This window comes from Lontra canadensis, unplaced genomic scaffold (assembly GCF_010015895.1).
Source record: "Lontra canadensis isolate GAN:19392208 unplaced genomic scaffold, GSC_riverotter_1.0 scaffold52, whole genome shotgun sequence".
In the NCBI taxonomy this organism is placed as follows: Eukaryota; Metazoa; Chordata; class Mammalia; order Carnivora; family Mustelidae; genus Lontra; species Lontra canadensis.
In genome coordinates, this window is record NW_022631046.1 from 8,472,605 (window position 1) to 8,490,641 (window position 18,037).

At 41.6% G+C, this 18,037-nt stretch overlaps 1 protein-coding gene across 1 annotated transcript in view; it reads left to right on the forward strand.

Annotated features, from left to right (window-relative positions):
* The first annotated feature begins 6,109 nt into the window (after positions 1-6,109).
* Positions 6,110-18,037, forward strand: part of CRADD (CASP2 and RIPK1 domain containing adaptor with death domain) — a 177,349-nt gene continuing 165,421 nt past the window's right edge. The window contains exons 1-2 of the mRNA XM_032874227.1: positions 6,110-6,257; positions 7,562-7,865. Coding sequence (XP_032730118.1) covers positions 7,568-7,865 — 298 coding nt within the window. The 5' untranslated portion in view covers positions 6,110-6,257; positions 7,562-7,567. The remainder of the gene's footprint in view (positions 6,258-7,561; positions 7,866-18,037) is intronic.

Genomic DNA, 18,037 nt, shown 5'->3' on the forward strand with positions numbered 1-18,037 from the left:
AACAGTTACAGAAATAGATCATGAATTAAGTTACAAAGAAATGTCGATAAATTCCAAAAATCAACAGACTACAAACTATGTTCTCCACCATTTTAAAAGATTTATCACTCGGGTTTTTACAAACTCTCCCAGAATTTTTACAATAAGCAATAAGTGACCTGAGAGCAAAACAAAATATTAGAGAACTTAAGGAATCATTAGAATTCATAACTTAGCAGAGAAAAATTAATTAGCACACATGATTCAGGTAATATTGTTTACAGCATAATCCCTTTATCAGGAGTTATACAGAAAGAGGGAATATTCATGGCTGCACATTCCAAATATAGTTTTAGGATTTACAGTTACAGAGATAGAGGCCTGTATTTCCTTTAACAAATTCTGTCCCTAAGTCTTTTGGGGAATGGGAGAGTACGGGGAAGAAAAGCTACGTGAGACTCCTACTGCATGCTCAGAAAACAGCAAATGTGAAATGGGGAATAAGGATTCAGGTCCAGAAGTCTTCATAGCTACCTGACATGGGCATATCCTTTGCCATCTTCCTCTTCAACTTCTTTCCTCCTCTCTTCTATTCCTTTCTTTGTCCTTTCCTTTAGTTGTCAGATCTCCTTAGTCTTCTCAGGTTTGTGACCGTTTCATGACTTGGACACTTTTTAATAAAAATTGTCAGATATTTTGTGGAAGGTCTCTCAATTTGGGTTCGTCTGATTTTTCCTCATGAAAAGACTGGGATTAAGAATTTTGGGGAAGGATAGCACAGATAGCCCTTCTGGTCACATCATATCTGGGCACATGATGTCAATATGATTTATTTCTGGTGATGTTAACATCAATCATTTGGCCCAGGTGGTGTCTGCTGGATTTCTCTCCTATAAAGCTTTTTTTTTTTTTTTTTCCCCTTTCTATACTCTAGTGGTCAGAAGTGTGTGACTTTTTGTACCCAGCTTTACTGAGATATAATTCAAGAATAAAAGTTGTTTACATTTATGCCAGTACATGTGAGTTTTTGATATACATATACATTACAAATTGTTTTCCACAGTCAAGCTTATTAACATGGCTATCCTTAACATAGCTATCATTTTTTTATGTGAGGTGAGAACATTTAAGATCTACTCTTTTAGCAGATTTCAAGGATGCAACATGCTATTAATGATAGCGACCATACTCTACATTAGAGACCCAGAACTTACCCATCCTGCATAGCTCAAACTTTGTAGCCTTTGGCCAACATTTCCCCATTTTCCCCACCCCCAACCCCTGACAACCATCGTTATACTTTCTGCTTCTGTGAGTTTTACTTTTTCAGATTTCACATGTTAAGTGCGATTATGCAGTATTTGTCTTTCTGTATTTGGCTTGCTTCGCTTAGCGTAATACCCTCTGTGTTCATCCATGTTGTAGTGTATAACAAGATTTCCTTCTCTCTCTCTGTCTCTCTCTCTCTCTCTCCCTCTAAGACTATTTTTTTTTAGAGCAGTTTAAGGTTCACAGCAAAATTGAAGAGAAGGTATAGAGATTTGCCATATATGCCCTGCCCCACACGTATACAGACTTCCTCATTAGCAACATCCTCTAGCAGAGGATAATGTAATATTTGTTACAATTGATGACCCTATATTGACACATCATAATCACCCAAAGTTTGTAATTTACTTTCGGGTTCATGCTCGCTGTTCTACATTCTTTGGGTTTGGACGAATATATAATGACATGTATCCACCATTATGACATCACACAGAGTATTTTTACTGCCCTAAAAATCCTCTGTGACTCCTTATTCATACTCTCCTCCCAGTCTCATGGCAACTACCGAGCTTTTTATTGTCTCCCTAGTTTTGCCTTTCCTAGAATGTCATATAGTTGGGACATACAGTGTAGTTTTTTCTGATTGGCTTCTTTCTCTTAGTAATATGCATTTAAGTTTCCCCCATGTCTTTTCATGTCTTATAGCTCATTTCTTTTTTCAGGGATGAATAGTATTCCACTGTCTATATGTATGACAGTATAAATATCCATTCACTTACTGAAAGACATTGTAGTTGCTTTCAAATTAGGCAATTATGAACAAAGCTGCTATAAACATTTGTGTCAGGTTTTTGTGTGAACATGTTTTTGACGCCTTTGAGTAAACGCCAAGGAAGACAATTGCTGGTTCATAGGATAAGGGTATATTATGTTTAGTAAAAAACTGCCAAACTATCTCTCAAAATAGCTCTACCATCGTAGCAATGAATGAGAGCTCTTGTTGTTAAATGTCTTTATCAGCATTCGGCGTTTTCAGAGTTTTGTGTTGTGATTGTTCTAACAGGTCTGATTTTCTTAAGAGCCAAATTGATGTATATTCAGAATTACATATGCACATATACGTATAAGCTCTTTTTTTTTATCCATTCATCTACCAGTGGACACTTTTGTTGATTCCATATCTTGACTTTTGTGTATAATTCTGCAATGAATATGGGAGCTCAGATATTGGTTTTGGATACTGATTTAATTTCCTTTGGACCTATACTCAGAAATGGGATTCCTGAATCATATGACAGATCTACTTTTAATTTTTTTTAATGAATCTCCATACTGTTTTCCATATGGCTGTACCAATAGAATTGTGTAACTTTTTTTAAATCAAGAATTTAAGAGTTATTCTTTACTTAAAAAAAGATTTTATTTTTTTATTTATTTGACAGAGAGAGAGAGAGAGAGAGAGAGCACAAGCAGGGGAGGGGCAGAGGAAGAGGCCGATGCCCTGCTGAGCAGGGAGCCTGACGCCCACCCACCCGAGGATCATGACCTGAGCCGAAGGCAGACACTTAACCGATTGAGCCACCCGGGCACCCCTTAAGAGTTATTTTATTTAGTTTCTAAGCTTATGGGAATTACTGAAACTATCTTTTTGTTAAAATTTCTAATTTTACTGTGAAATGGTGGAGAATATAGTTTGTAGTCTGTTGATTTTTGGAATTTATCGACATTTCTTTGTAACTTAATTCATGATCTATTTCTGTAACTGTTTCAAGTATGCTTGAAAAGAATCTGTTTTTTTCCTGTGGCTTAATTTCCACATTCATGAAACAGGAAGAACGGAAAATGTCTGACTCCTTTGATTTTTGTTTTCAAGTTTGCAGAACTAAAGACCAAACTGAAAGACAGAAAAATAGTACATTTGTTCTCTTTGGCTCTCTATTTTGCAACCTAACAATGGGTATACAACTTGACACAAGTAAACACCATAGGGGAAACAGAAAAAGGAAAATATCTGTCCTTCCTGAAAATAGATTTGTTACCACTGGGTAACAGGTGCTTAATCCTCTGTGGGGGCACATTTCCAGCCTACAGAGAGGAAAGAAACACAGTGGAGGCGTAGTCATCTGTGATAGTGATTCTGATCTGTGCTCGACTTTTCAGGCCCCTGGCTTTAGACATTTATGAGTGAAGCTAAAAATTTGTTGAGCTGCTCCGAAGTATCATTGTATGGTAATGTGGGACGGTGATCCTGCAGTGAGCTGACTGTGGCCAGGTGGCTAGTCGCTTAGGGACACCATAAACACTCATCTAAATTTGCCATTGGAAGAGGAATTTAACGATTGGGGCTTCACCTTATGGATTTAAGTCAGATCCTTAATAACCAGCCTCTTAAGTTGCTCCCCATCTGGACTCCATGCCCCTCTGCTCCTGCACTAACTCTTCTCTTGCTGCCTCTTACGCTCCTTTCTTCTCTTCTGTGAACTCTCATGAAACTCACTGTTGGTTCCCCCCACCTTCCTTGGACATCATCAATGTCTCCTTCTAGTTCCCAGAAGATCTCAAGCATTTGCAAATAGGACAAGTCATTAGGAAGTGTTTTAAGCTAGGTAGTTTTATATGGATGTGCTTTGTGCCATATATTTCAACTTCGGTAAATGTTTGAAAATTACCAAAGTTTATAGCTGGAAAAATAACACCCAAAAGTCTGTAATCTCAGCTATTGCTAGGATCGCAAGAGGTCTGCACTTTATCTAGATGAAGGCAGAGAATGTTGCTAATACCTGTCCACATACAAATGATAAATCTTGCCCAGGAAAGGAAAGCAGTTCCAGAGGAGAAAAAAGAAAAAAGAGGAAGAGAGGGAAGAGAGTACTAGGAACTCAGGAGTATCAAGTGGGAGGTGGCAACAGAATGATTTGCCAATGTTTTGACTGTCATTAGAACAACAGACTCTTGGGTGCCCAGGTGGCTCAGTGGGTTAAAGCCTCTGCCTTCAGCTCAGGTCATGATCTCAGGGTCCTGGGATCAAGGCCCACGTCAGGTTCTCTGCTCAGCAGGGAGCCTGCTCCCCCCCCCCACTTTCTCTGCCTGCCTCTCTGCCTACTTGTGACCTCTCTCTCTGTCAAATAAATAAATAAATAATCTTAAAAACAACAACAGACTCTTCACCACACATGGCTGTGTGGTAAACTGTGTATTGGAAAGGGCATGAAATTGGAAGGACCTGGTTAGAATTCAGGTTTTGCTATATATATTAGCTGTGAAATTTTGGCTAAGACATTTGTCCACTTTGATTCCACAGTCTTCACATATGTAAAATGCTAATAATAGGGGCCTGGGTGACTCAGTCTGTTAAGCTTCTGCCTTTGGGCTTGGGTCATGATCCCAGGGTCCAGGGATCAAGCCCCACATTGGGCTCCCTGCTCAGTGGGGAGCCCGCTTCTCCCTCACCCTCTGCCTGCCACTCCCCTTGCTTGTGTACTCTCTCTGTCAAATGAATAAAATCATTAAAAAAATAAAATGCTAATAGTAATAATACTTGCCACCCATGTAAAAAAAATTGTCTCTATTGGCATAATAAAATGGTATATTGGTGTAGTAACACATTGGTCACAAAAATTAGGTTTTGAGGAGTGAGGTTTAGAATTGCTTTCCATTGATTTGCTTACAAAGACTTTCATCCTCCACTAGAGGTGTTGGTTAAGAAAACCTTTACAGAAATAATGATATTTGAGATATTTTTCCCGTTACCATCAACCAATTTTTATGAGGTGTATGACTTTCTGCAGATATCACCCAATTGATTTAAAAGTGAATCAATGAATGTGTTTATTGATTGCCTTATTTCATAAAGGAATTCAGGAATGACCCTCCTTCTGATATTCTGTTATGTCTCTATATTTGGGTCATGCATTTGTTTTGCCTTCCAAATGAAAAATGTGAACTCAGCAGGTCACTCCCCAGTAACAGCTGTTCTCTTTTTAGAATGTCTTTCTGTACTGTGGAAGCTGGAAAACTGCAAACTACATGCCCCAGACACCCTTGCTGCACATGGTCTACGAAATAGGTTTCACCAATTGCATACATCAGAGTAAGATTTGAGGTGCTGTTTTAATGCTGCTAGCAAATACAGCTGTGGAGACCTTGGTTTTTCTGCAGCAGTGTTTCAATGTCCGGTCACTTGATCTGTCAGTGTCGAGAAGAGGTAGGGACTGTGGAGTGGTGGCTTCCCAACTCGGCTTTGCCGATTGTGGTCAGTTAGGTGGTGGTGTGTAGGGAGCAATTCTCAGATGCCCAGGCCTCTTCCAGGCTTTATAAGGGTTGTGAATGTCCTCAATTCCTCATGACAAATCCTTTTCTTTCTAGAGTAGTTAGCTGGTTGCTGCCACTGAATCCTGACTTAGGGACTTGTAATCACTTTGTTGGTAGAAACTCTGTGATATAAAATGATATAAACGACCCTGCCTGTTAGCTGACGGAAGCAGATGGCAGATAATTCAGTAAAAGTTTTAATAAGATGGTGTTACGTGCTACAGGTAAAAACAAAGTTGGTAAAGGGATGGGGAGCGCAGGAGATGAATGTTTCAGTTTTAAATAGGGTGCTTGTGGAAGGCTTCTCTGATAAGGTGACTTTTGAGACCTGACTATCTATTATGTCAGTTGTGTGCAAGGCTGTGGCGGAGTTCCTGTGTTAAGATACTTCTTTCCTTAGATAACCCCCTAAGTGATGCTACTATTTTCCATCTCTAGGCCAGTATATCGTTTACCCACAGCAAACATGGCGGAAAAGGCTTCAGTTCGACACTGGGCTTCCTCTCCTCCCATAAAGATGGCTACAGCACTTCCGGTGTTTTGCCCCCAATAAAGATGGCGACAACACTTCCTGTTGAGGGCTTTCGCCTTCAACAAAGATGGTGGTTATGGTACAGGTTACCTAGCAGTCTGGATTCCGGTTGCGGTTTCTTTCTTTCTCTCTCTCTTTTTTTTTTTAAATATACGTGTTTGCAGACGTAAGTAACAGGAAACCAGCAACCCCGTATCCATTTTTTCACGAAGGCCCGCACCGTGGCGTCTGCGGCCTGGGCCCTGCGTGGCTCCCCCGCTGGCACCCCCCCCCCCCGCAACTTGTTCGCCGCATTTCCGAGCCGGGCCCGGGTTGGGGTGGCGGTAGGGATGGCGCGGGGGTGGGGACCGCTCCCCCTTCGGTCCACTCTGAAATCATCCCCAACACCCACTTTTTAGATTGTCAGATTGCCCCGAAAATCCCTCATAGTTTTTCCTGTTCATAACACAACAGGATTCAGCTGGCGAGGCAGGGAATAAAAAGTTCCAAATGGGCGTTGGCGGCCCAACGTGTACACCCTACCCCTCACCTGCCACCTCCTGGACTTCACCGAGGGCTGCTCAAAGGAGTGGGGTCGGGTCGCTGGCCGATTGTACTTTCTGTGGGTTCCCGGAAGCCCCATCTGTCCCCCACCCCCTTTCTTTACCTTCATAGCCTCCACACAAGCGCCTTCAAACTCGCGCAGTGGTCTTGAAAACAAGCCTTAAAATCGTGCCTGGCTTACTGACCACGACTGGTGTGTGGACATTTTTTTCTTGTAAAGGAAAAAAAAATCCCCATTAAATGTCCCATACACATGTAGTCCGGGCAGTGTTGTGAAAGAGATTCGGAATTCTTGGAAGCGGTAGAGTCTGTGACCATATATAAAGTTTATTGGAGAGGCACACAGAATAAATATTTTTTCTTGGAGGTGATGGTGTATAGGGCTTTTTTCTTAGGGAGGAGAACCTCAAACTTACTGGTACTTAGCAGTTTCTGGCGCCCACTCCCATGGCTATGCAGGTTCAGCAAATGCCGACGGTCAAAAGGGCATCTGCATGCATGCTGGCCGTTTCTCTGGTATTGGGGTGTATCTGATGAAGGCTGTGTTAAAATAAAGCCACTGTTTCTTTTTAAGTAGGTTAAACTGAAATGCTGCTCTGTAATTCTCAGATCATAGCTTCTTTTTAAGCAGGGTCAGCAGCCCAGTTTTTTCCAAATCTCTTTATCAAGCAAGGAACGGTGCTAGGAACCATTGTGTGGAAAGCAAAAATAGAAAAGATGGTTCACATTCAGGTGGTTCATTATGTTTGGAAACATTCAAAAATTAATTTGCTTTGGCTTAACAGCTGTGTACTAAACACCATGGCCTGGACTCTGCTGAGGTTCAAAGTGGTACCTGACCTTAAGGATCTTGCATTGCCTGTGGGACGCTGTGTTTAGGGGTTGGTCAGCTCCCGGTAATCTGAGCTCCATTTTGTCTCTTCCCAGGGAGAAATGGAGGCTAGAGACAAGCAAGTGCTTCGCTCCCTTCGGCTGGAGCTGGGCGCCGAGGTCCTGGTGGAGGGACTGGTTCTTCAGTATCTTTACCAGGAAGGGGTCTTGACAGAAAACCACGTTCAAGAAATAAAAGCTCAAGCCACAGGCCTCCGGAAAACAATGCTGCTGCTGGATATCCTACCTTCCAGAGGTCCTAAAGCATTTGATGCGTTCCTAGATTCCCTGCAGGAGTTTCCCTGGGTTAGGGAGAAGCTGGAGAAGGCAAGGGAAGAAGCTGTAACTGAGCTGCCTTCAGGTAGGCCTCAAAAAGATCACTGCAAACCAGCTGCAAAATTGTTGAAACTGTGTCCTTTGCATGTGAAGATGTGAAGTTGGGGTTTTAGGCTGAGAGTCGGGAAGAGTTTGGACTGAAGGCCCGCGGCATTGGAGGTATAGGATGAGGAGGTGGAATTAGGAAGTGCACGGAGGGAAGAATGAGCCATGATCCCGAGAGTGAGGCGGGAGGTCAGGGAATACACTTAGAAATGCTTCCAGGGAAAGTTGGCAAGTCACTGGGGAGGCATGTTCTCATCTGAGAGCCAGGTCATATCTCAGCCCTTGGCATTGGGCGCCATTTGGAAAGTGCAGATGGGAAAGCAGGCATTAGGCTTACTGGTAATGGATTTGTGGGGTGCCAGAGAGGCCGGCCGGAGAAGGTCAGCTTCATGAAGGAGGAGACAGCCTCTAGGAAGGCATGCCTTGCACCTGTTCCCTAGGCTACCCTGCACGGCCAAAGGGGATTATTTAGAAAGCTGTTTAAGTAAGTTTTTAAAGGTTATTGATTTCAAGTCGGTCTTTTAAATTTGGCTTTGTTCAGACACCCAGAGCATTCAATGTTATAGGACTAGTAGTTTGGGGAGGGTCGCATTTTGACTTTAAAGAATGTTGGATGGGGCGCCTGGGTGGTAAGCCTCTGCCTTCAGCTCAGGGCATGATCCCAGGGTTCTGGGATTGAGCCCCGCAGCGGGCTCTCTGCTCGGCAGGGAGCCTGCTTCCTCCTCTCTCTCTGCCTACTTGTGATCTCTCTCTGTCAAATAAATAAATAAAATCTTAAAAAAAAAAAAACAACAAACTCAACATTAAAAAAAAAAAAAAAAAAGAATGTTGGAAGCTATGGAGAAGAGAAACAGTCCCGGTGCAATGAGCCTGGCTTGTCGCAGGATGGAGACATGATGTGAAACATTTTCCCTCTTAACAACTCCATGACTTTTACTGTCTTACAAAGTTGGAGGAGCAGAGAACTGAGTTGGTAAAATAATTAAATTAATTAAATTAATAAATTATTAATTAATAAAATAAATTAATTAAAAATAAATAAAGAAGAAAACATCTATAAATAAAATAAAATAAAATTTAAAAAGACATAAAATAAAAAAATAAAAAAATTGCGAGTTGACTTGCAAATTTGAAACAGTTAGGAAATGATAAAAAGTAGTGATAGTTTGAACTCCTCCGGGACAGTGGTCCTCAGACTTCCTTGTTGCAGTTGTAAAAATACCAGCATAACCGGTTATAAAACAAATGCCAGTAATAAAAGACCAGTTTTATTATTTTTGCCCCATGGAACCTCATATTTGTTTTCATTTTGGGGTTTTTTTTTATGGACCTTATATTTTGAATGATTTTTCAGACCCCAAGTGCTAACTAATCATGATGAATCCTTTCGTTTTTATTAACGACAGATGTCTGGATATCTGCTCTGCACGAGGTAACCCCTTAACTTAGGAAAGCTTGGTTAAATTGCAGGGAAAAAACAAACACATTTTCATTTCCTAGCATGGCCGAATTACAAGTAAATGTGTTTTAGGCTTTTTGAAATATTGAAAATAGCTGTCCTTTCAGGGCCCCAGGAATTCTCAAGTTTGAGTGTCCTTCCAAAATTAAGTACTTCAGGTGTGTGAACAAATCCAAACTAAAGGAGCTAAGACATTTCTACCATTTCCCTGAAAGCAGAATAAATAAGGTAGAACTGGGGACAGGTTAAGAGAAGTATTAGGGTACCCAGTGTCTTTTCCTGGTATTTGACTTTGAGATTCCTCTTGGCACCAGATAGTTGGAAAAAAAAAAAAAGGAGTGAAACAAAACACTGTTACTACCAAAATATTTCATTTAATTTTACAGTCATTTTGGGTGATGTAACTAGTCCTGTTGTACGTTGTTCATAGAGGTATGACCCCCCATTTTTGCTTTTTCAGATTTATTCAGAGAATGAGAAAAAAATTATGATTTTTTTAACCAAACAGTGAAAGTTACACAGAAGTTGAGGGAAAACTAGTTGTTTTTTAAAGTAAACAAAATGAAACAGTGAAACATGAGAAAAAATAGTGTGTGTCTGTGTGAAAAATATTGATTTGTTAGCTCTGTGGAAGTGTTCAAAGGGAAGGATAGGTTGGTTACTGTACAGATTTTAAGTACTCTTGTTTTACTTTTTGTCAGAGTAACGCGGCTATTGAAAAATGTTTTGAAGAGAGAGTTTGATTTACGTATGTTTTCTATATACCTTTTGCAGTGATAATAACATAAACTTACTTTTAAAATAAGTTTTGTTGGGGCGCCTGGTTGGCTCAGTGGGTTAAAGTCTCTGCCTTCGGCTCAGGTCATGATCCCAGGATCGAGCCCCACATCAGGCTCTCCGCTCAGCGGGAAGCCTGTTTTCACACCTCTCTCTCTCCGCCTGCCTCTCTGCCTGTCAGATAAATAAATAAAAATCTAAAAAAAAATTAAATATACTAAGTAAAAATATACTTAAAATATTAAAAAAATAAAATAAGTTTTGTTAATTATTGAGTATTTTCAGTAAGATTATAAAATACAAGTAAGGTATGGGGAATAATGGTGCCAGGAACACCTGTCTCCCCATCACTAAGTTTTTTTAAAAAATATTTTATCTATTTATTTGTCAGAGAGAGAGCACAAGCAGGAGAGTGGCAGGCAGAGGGAGAAGCAGACTCCCTGCCAAGCAGGGAGCTTAATGTGGGACTCGATCCCAGGACCCTGGGATCATGACCTGAGCCAAAGGCAGACACTTAACTGGCTGAGCCACCCAGGCACCCCCCATCACTAAGTTTTTTTTTTAAAAATTACCATTGCCTTTGAGGACCCTAGGTGTTCCTCCCCAGGCCTACCTTAGCCCCAGCCCCTACTTATTGGTAAATCCTGAATTTGAAGTTTATCATTCCCTTCTTCACTCTGTAGTTTTCTCCCTCATAAAAATCACTTTTTAAAATCCACTTACAGAAAATCCGCAATACCTTAAGTTTTAGGAAGATATATAAAGATATAAATTAAAAAAATTATAATGTGTGTGAGAGACTAAGCGATGGAGGAAATGATAGACTTAATTTAATTAATTAATTATTTGGGAAATGATACATTTTAAAGGAGTTCTTAGTTAACATCCTTCTCTTATTTGGGACCTTAAATTTTCAGTGTTTATTTAAGTTGATGGTGATATTTTAATTCTAAAATTCATTGAGACTTAATTAATTGAAAACCTAAGGGGTTTTTTTTTGTTTTTTTGTTTTTTTGTTTTTAATGCTGGAAAGAGTTTCAGAGTTGAGATGCCTTCAGTTTAATATTCACGTACGAAATGCAGATGGATGCAGAGGTCTATTTCCCAGGACTCTGTGCTTCTCTAGTGTTTTAAGAGTAATTTAAATAAGCTTTTAAAAAGTCCATTTAAATTTTTGTAAAGGCATTTTTGAATTTTGAGGAACTAAACTGTAGGAAGATATGGAGCTTATGTATTATGTGTATATATTAACCTTGTCTGATCTTTTACTCGTTTTGATTATCATTATTTATTAATTTGTGTAGGTTTCATGGTCCCTTCTTGGGAGGTCTGAGAACCAATGGGCAGGAATGGCTCTTTGGCCAAAAGGCTGAAAATTCTCCAAGAATGAACTGATTTAATTTTATTAAGAAGTGTTCTTGTTTTGGGCTTGTCAGAGAATCGTGGTTTCCTCTTTGCTTATTTAATTTCTGCGTTTCACTTGTAAATTTTGAGTTGTCTCAACAGGCCCTATTTGGTGACAGATTCTAGTTAGTTGCTTTTTATTAGAGAAGAATCCACTTGTATCTTAATCCTCTCTGGTCTCTTAAACCCTACCCCCAGGAAATCCCAAAACATAAAAAAACACTTTATACCTTTGTTTCTTTCAGAGTCTACCTAACTGATGGGCCTTCCTATTTATGTTAAAAAAAAAAAAAGTCTAAGATGTTAATGGATAATTGATTTTGTGTTTTTCTCACCCTCTAAAATATAAGAGGACTCTTACATTTTAGAAGAGAAATTCTGGCAATAATATTACTTAAGCCAGCTTGGCACTGTGGAAGGGACACTTCATAATGTGTGGCTTTCTGGCCAAGGTCACATAGTAGACAGTAGATCAGCTGGCAGTCCTCTCTGGGCTCCTGTTCTTTCAGGAGATGAGAACAGCGCTGGGTCTGCGTGTAGGCAGCATGTGCCCGCCTGCCTGGCTTTCTGCTGCTTATGGGCCCTGTCTGCTGGCAGGCTCTCCCTAGTGCCTGAGCTAATCTGGATCTGGAAAAGAGGTTTATGGGAGCCCAAGTCTCACCAGCTGGTGGGACTTAGCCTAAGTTCTGGTAGGAGTGATTCCTGGGCCCCAGGACTCCCTGTTCCACTGTGTTGGCCCTGTTTGTGGGACCGGGTCTCTGCTGTGATTCTCACTTACCAGTCAGCCTGGCGACTTTGCCTTTAACTCCAGTCTTAGGTTAGGCTTAGGAGTTTTTTCCTCCTCCCTCCTCTGTAGGCTAGAGTCTGGCTTTATGCCCTCTTAGCCACTGGCAAGGATGAAGGACAGATGTCTTGGAACGCAGCTTGGTGCCTCATATGTTAGCATCAGATGCCTCAACACTCAAGCCTCCTGAGGCTCTTTGCTCCAGCTTTGCCTGAGCTTAAGCTGATCCTTACCATGGACCTTGTGCCCTGACACTGGCTGCCCTCCATGGCTCAGGATGCAGGCCTGGTCTGCTTCCTCTATCCAAGGGCTTCGGGGCTCAGGCTGTTCCTTTTGGAGCTGGCCTTGTGTAACCATGCAGACGCGTATCAGCTACTATCTCAGAATCTCTTCTGGTTCGCAGATGTATACTTGGATGCATCTGAAGTTACTGAGCAATAATGGCAACAATCTTGGGGATTGTAATAGGTTTACTGGAGAGATTTCTAGCCTGGGATTCTCCAGTCATACCATGAATTGGCCCTACTCTGCATGTAATAAGTTGGGTGTTGATCTCTCCTTATCCAGCTGTGGTCTCTCCAGGCGCTTCCACTGTGGCTGGGTAGAGTTCACTTTGTGGTATCCTGTGTGCTTAAGAGGGAGTGGCGGGTCCGCGTCCATGGTGAGACCCTTCCCTGTGGTAAGGGCAGGGGCTGCAGAGAGCCCCAGTGTGGTTTCTCATACACTGCCTGGGGAGCAGCTCGATAATGGGCACTAGGTGAGAAGGACCTGTGAAAGCCCTCCAGATCAATCGAAGGGATTCATTTATTCATTGAAGAAATATTGAGTATTGGCATCAGGTGCCAGGATATCAGGGGAGACAAAGCCCCTGTCTTCTAGAGTTTACCAAATGCTGTAGTCTGATGGGGACAGACAACAAGCAAACTAGTGAAAGTTAGCGCTGATGGTGAGGAAGGCCTTCGCACATCGTGCAGGGTGGTCAGAGAAAGCCTCTCTGCCTGAGGATGCAGAGCACCGACCCGAGCTCTGCAACAGAGAGGATGCTTGGAGGAGGAGCGTTTCAGAGAAAGGGGACCGCAGAGGCCCAGGAGCTCCAGCGGGAGCCCTCCGTGACAGTGTGGCTAGAGCCCAGTGTGGAGAACCTTCCTCACAGAGAGCCGAGTCACACTGCAGGTCAGCCAAGGCCCAGTATCGACCGCTTGTTGCTGTGCTTCCCAAAATGTGAGATGTGTGCACAGCCATGATTCTGGGTGGTTCTTAAAATGATTTCAGATGAAATGCAGCTACAGGAGTGAATCACGTGGTGAGAGAGTCATTTCCTGTTTCTTTCTGTTTCACTCGTGATCACCTCCAGGTGAAAGCTTCCCTTTGCTGTAGCATCTTTCTTGACACTGGCAGTTCCTTGATACTGGAAAAGTTCCTTATACGTAAAGCCTTCTGTGGACAACAGTATTTAGCTGGAGTTGAGTTGTGTTGCCTCCTTTCCCTTGCATTAGTCTAATGGTTTCCTTCCTTTTATGGCAAGTAAAACTGTTTTCATTTATGAAGCTACTTTTAAAAATACAGTGCTTTTATTTGGGTAAAAATGAGTCACATTAAAAAATACTATGAAAATAGTGGTATGAAGATGTGGCAAAAATTGTAAAGATGCTTTTTATGCATTTTCTCATTTAAAAAGACAGGAGTTTGGGGCAGGAGCCCCTGGTTGCATAGTTGGGGGAGGAAGGCTCCAGCTCTAGTTCAGATAGAAAAGGGTGCCAAATTCAAGGTCCTGTATTGTTTTGCTTCTTCAGATTATGCACAGTGGCTGGGAATTGGTTAAATTTAATAGTAGAATTGCCAGAATGATTTAATTTTACGTTTCTAAATTATAAACATGTTCAGAGTCAGCAAGACAGAGACATATTCTGGTATTCCAGAATTTTAGGCCACGAGGGACTCACAGATCATCTAATTTTTCTCCGAAAAAGCTGAAACCTATGGAGATTAAGTCAACTTGTCCATGATTACATAGCTAGTTAATGTAATTTAATGCCAAACTAGAATCCAGGCCTCCTAACTCTTGATTTAGGATTTCTTCTGCTATGCAATCTTGACTTCCCACTGGGTTTGAAATGGAATTATATTACGCTGTAGCGTTAATAATTGAAATAAGCTTTAAAAAAATTGTACTAATTCTTTTTTTGTTTGTTTGAAGAGGAAAATTTTCAAGGGCTTTTAGAGGTATACTGGCATAAGATTTTGCTAAAATATTTTATTTTTATTAATGCTAATTTTAATCATTTAAAAGGAAATTTTGATAGTTTAGTACTGCATTTTATCAGAAGAGTCCCGCCTGACCCCTCTCCCCCTACCTGGCTTCTGCAAGGCTGACATAAAGGAAGAGCGGAAGACTTTTATCAAGTATTTATGGGACTGATGAAATAATGCATCTGTTGGCAGCTAATTGTAGCTCTTTCTAGGAATAGCAAACCATGTGACAGGCCTCTCCCCAGCAGGGTTGCTTCCATTTCACTTTAAAAAATGGATTTAATGTTCTTTTCTCTTAGAAATTCTCACTGTGACTTTTTTCTTCCTTGGGTGGACGTACACACCACTTGGCTACATCAGTCACCCTACTGACTCTTGTGGTTGATTTCACTTAGTCTTTCTCAGTGCTGGCTTTAAAAAAACTACTGATCCCTTGACTTCGACACAGGCCAGTTCATGCCCAAATCTGTGGAGGTGTGATTCTGGCTGTGGTATTAAGACACACACACACACACACACACACACACACACGGGCACACATGCAAGCACAGAGACATGCACAAACACCTCATAAAGTTATTTTAAAGTGCAGCCAGGGTTGGGAACCTTGAACTCTGATCAGCTGATCAGGGGCATGGCTCCTTTGTCACTTGTTGCTCCCCAAGGATGAGCTTCCCAGAGTTGTGTACTTGCTTGAAGAGTTGTTCTTGTTTTCTGGTGAAGTGAAGAGCAAAAGGTGGTAGGAATGGAGATACAGATGGATATGGAGTTTTGTTTTAATTCTGTAATCGTGTTTTTAATTCTTTGAATGTTATTGCTCAAGAATGTTCCAGGATCCCAGACCCCACACAGGTGTGACCTCTGCTACCAATACTAAAATCCATTAGAGCTCTTTGGGGATACACAGGCTCGATGTCACAGAACAACATTGGCTGGAGCGTTTTGAGTTAGCAGATAAATTTGGATTTGAGGGAATTATTTTAATTGCCTCTTTACATTGTTAGGTAATTACAAACATCTGGAATACTTGGTGTTCTGTAGATCAACTTGTCCAAATGGAGATAAACCTGCCAGTGGAGAATGAGTTGGATGCTAGCCCTCAGATACAAAGTGAGTTGAAGACGGCTGGAGGATGGATGAGAGGAGGAGAGAGACAATGTTGGGAAGACTGAAGATGGCTTAGCCAATAAAATAACTATCACAATATTTATTGGTGGCTTTACTTTGTGCCAGGTACTGGTCTAGGTGAGACAGGTGGTCTTATTACTGTTACTGAATAGAGGAGAAAATGGAGGCACAGAGATGTGCAGTCGCTTGTTCAGGGTCATTCAACCCAGGAAAGCCAAATTTGGAATTTAGGTTTTCAGAGCCTACTAATTCATAGCCTATGAAAACACATATTCAAGGTGTGCTTTTCTTTCCCTCCTACTTCTGACAACCCGTGGCTGCTCCAGAACCCATCATTTACCAGCCCCCAATTGTCTTCCTTCCCCTACTTCAGTCACTCCCAGTTATTCAGCCCAAGAGGCTTCTCTGTGTTTCTCTTTCCTGCCTATTGTCAGATGACTAAGTCCTGGTTGGTATCTGTCTCTCCCCTCTCTTTTTTAAAATTCTTTTTTGGGGGCCAGGGTCTAATGTGAGGCCATTTGGGGTCAAGGAACAGAACCCTTAAGTTGCTTCTATTCCAACTTGCTTCGTGAGAGTAGAAAAAAGACTAAATCTTCTTGGCTGTGATTAGGAGATAGTGCATTGGCTCTCCCGGTGCTGGAATCAGGTTCCACTTTGGCAGCTGTTAAATCTCACTATTGGAAGCCGAAAGCCATCAGTTCTAATAACCAGCTCTTCCGTGGCACAACTTCAAGAGTTTAACCATGCACTTAGCAAGGTAGCTTTCTTTTTTTATGGGTGTAGTTGAAACTTGTAGGCTGTTGTTGTAGCTAGCTGCAGGAATGTTTGCCTTTGCTTAATTTTAATAGGCAGCTGTGTTTATACTTGTTCCTCAGCTTGAACAGTAAGGAGTGTATGTATATGATTCTTTGGAGGACTTTTTCCCCAGAGGAAAAAAAGGGTACATTGTACTTTTCCAAACAGTAAATTTTAATTGAGAAGGAAATGTGACCTCTAAAAGAAGTTTAGTCCTAGGCTTTATTTTTGTTAATGTTATAAAAGAAATCTTAACTCCTTGTAAGAAGTGCCAAGTTGACAATTCCTGGAAATGTTCACGTTCTATTTATGCTCAGCACCATAGCAGAGAGCGTGGTGACGCCGTTACCAAAATAATACTGCTGAGATGTAGTAAGTGGCAAAGGAGAGCTTTGTGGTTTCATAACCTAAATATAAGACTTTTAATGCATCTCTCAGCTCCACCATTTGTGTATAAGGTGTATGGCTGCTGGGAGGTAATGACCGCATTGTTACGGAGATCTGCAGAGTCAGCCGAGCACATCTGCTGGGACCTTCCGTGGGGTTAGAACTGTAGAAGCTTAGAGGTGGAAGGGACCTCAGAGACCCCCCCCCCCACTGCACAGGTGAGGAAACTTGAAGACGTAAGTCAGCCTAACAGCGAGTATATGGGCTCCTTGGTTCAAGCAGTAGACTTCTTGCTAGCATAAGCAAAAATAGGAATTCCTCTAACGTATATAGGGCTGTTCACAACCTTGAAGGAATTGCTAAAATGCCTGGGCTCTGTTAGTCAGGAATGAGGCAACTCTAAGATCTCTGGCCACTGATGACCATCTCCAGCCCAGTTCTTCTGCTGTGTCTCATCTCAAGATTCAGCGTTTGACAGGCCTAGGTGGAGTCATGAGCCCTTTCTTTAAGACACCAGAGTCACCTGTAGTGGGGAGGGGACAGATCTAAAAGGAAGAGGTAAAAGCTGATTAAAGGACGGCCTCTATCATCTTTCACACCCATTCTTTTTATATTGAACAGGTTCCACACTTGTGGACCTGGAAAAAAATGATAGCCCTTTAAAGAAGGAGAATGTTCCTTAGTACAGCAAGGCCCTGGTCAAAGGTCAGATGTGATAGGAAAATTAGAGGAGGGCAGTATTTAGAGCAAGATAGGTATTCTGAAACCTTTCCAGAATCAGAAGATATTGGGGGAAGAAAACAGATTGAGGATGTTGAAGTCAAGAGGTGGTTAGAAAGAGAATTTAGATTGGGTTCTGGCCTTAGAGCTTTACATCCATAAACTCGCTTTATCCTCATAGACCTTTGAGGTCAGTACTGTTACCATCATTTGCATTTTACAAATGAAGGTATTAGACAAATTGCCCAAGGTCACATAACTTGGTAGTAGCAGAGCTGAGAATTGATCACTGACAGTCTGGTCATCCAGTCTACGCTATATTAATTGCGAGGCTCTTCTGGGTCCCTAATACCAGTTCTTGGTTCTGGTCAGTGTCCTATGTCTCAGAGCACCTGACCTGCATTCCCTACAGCTTCTTTATTTGCTTGACCCTTTGTTTCCTTGGGTC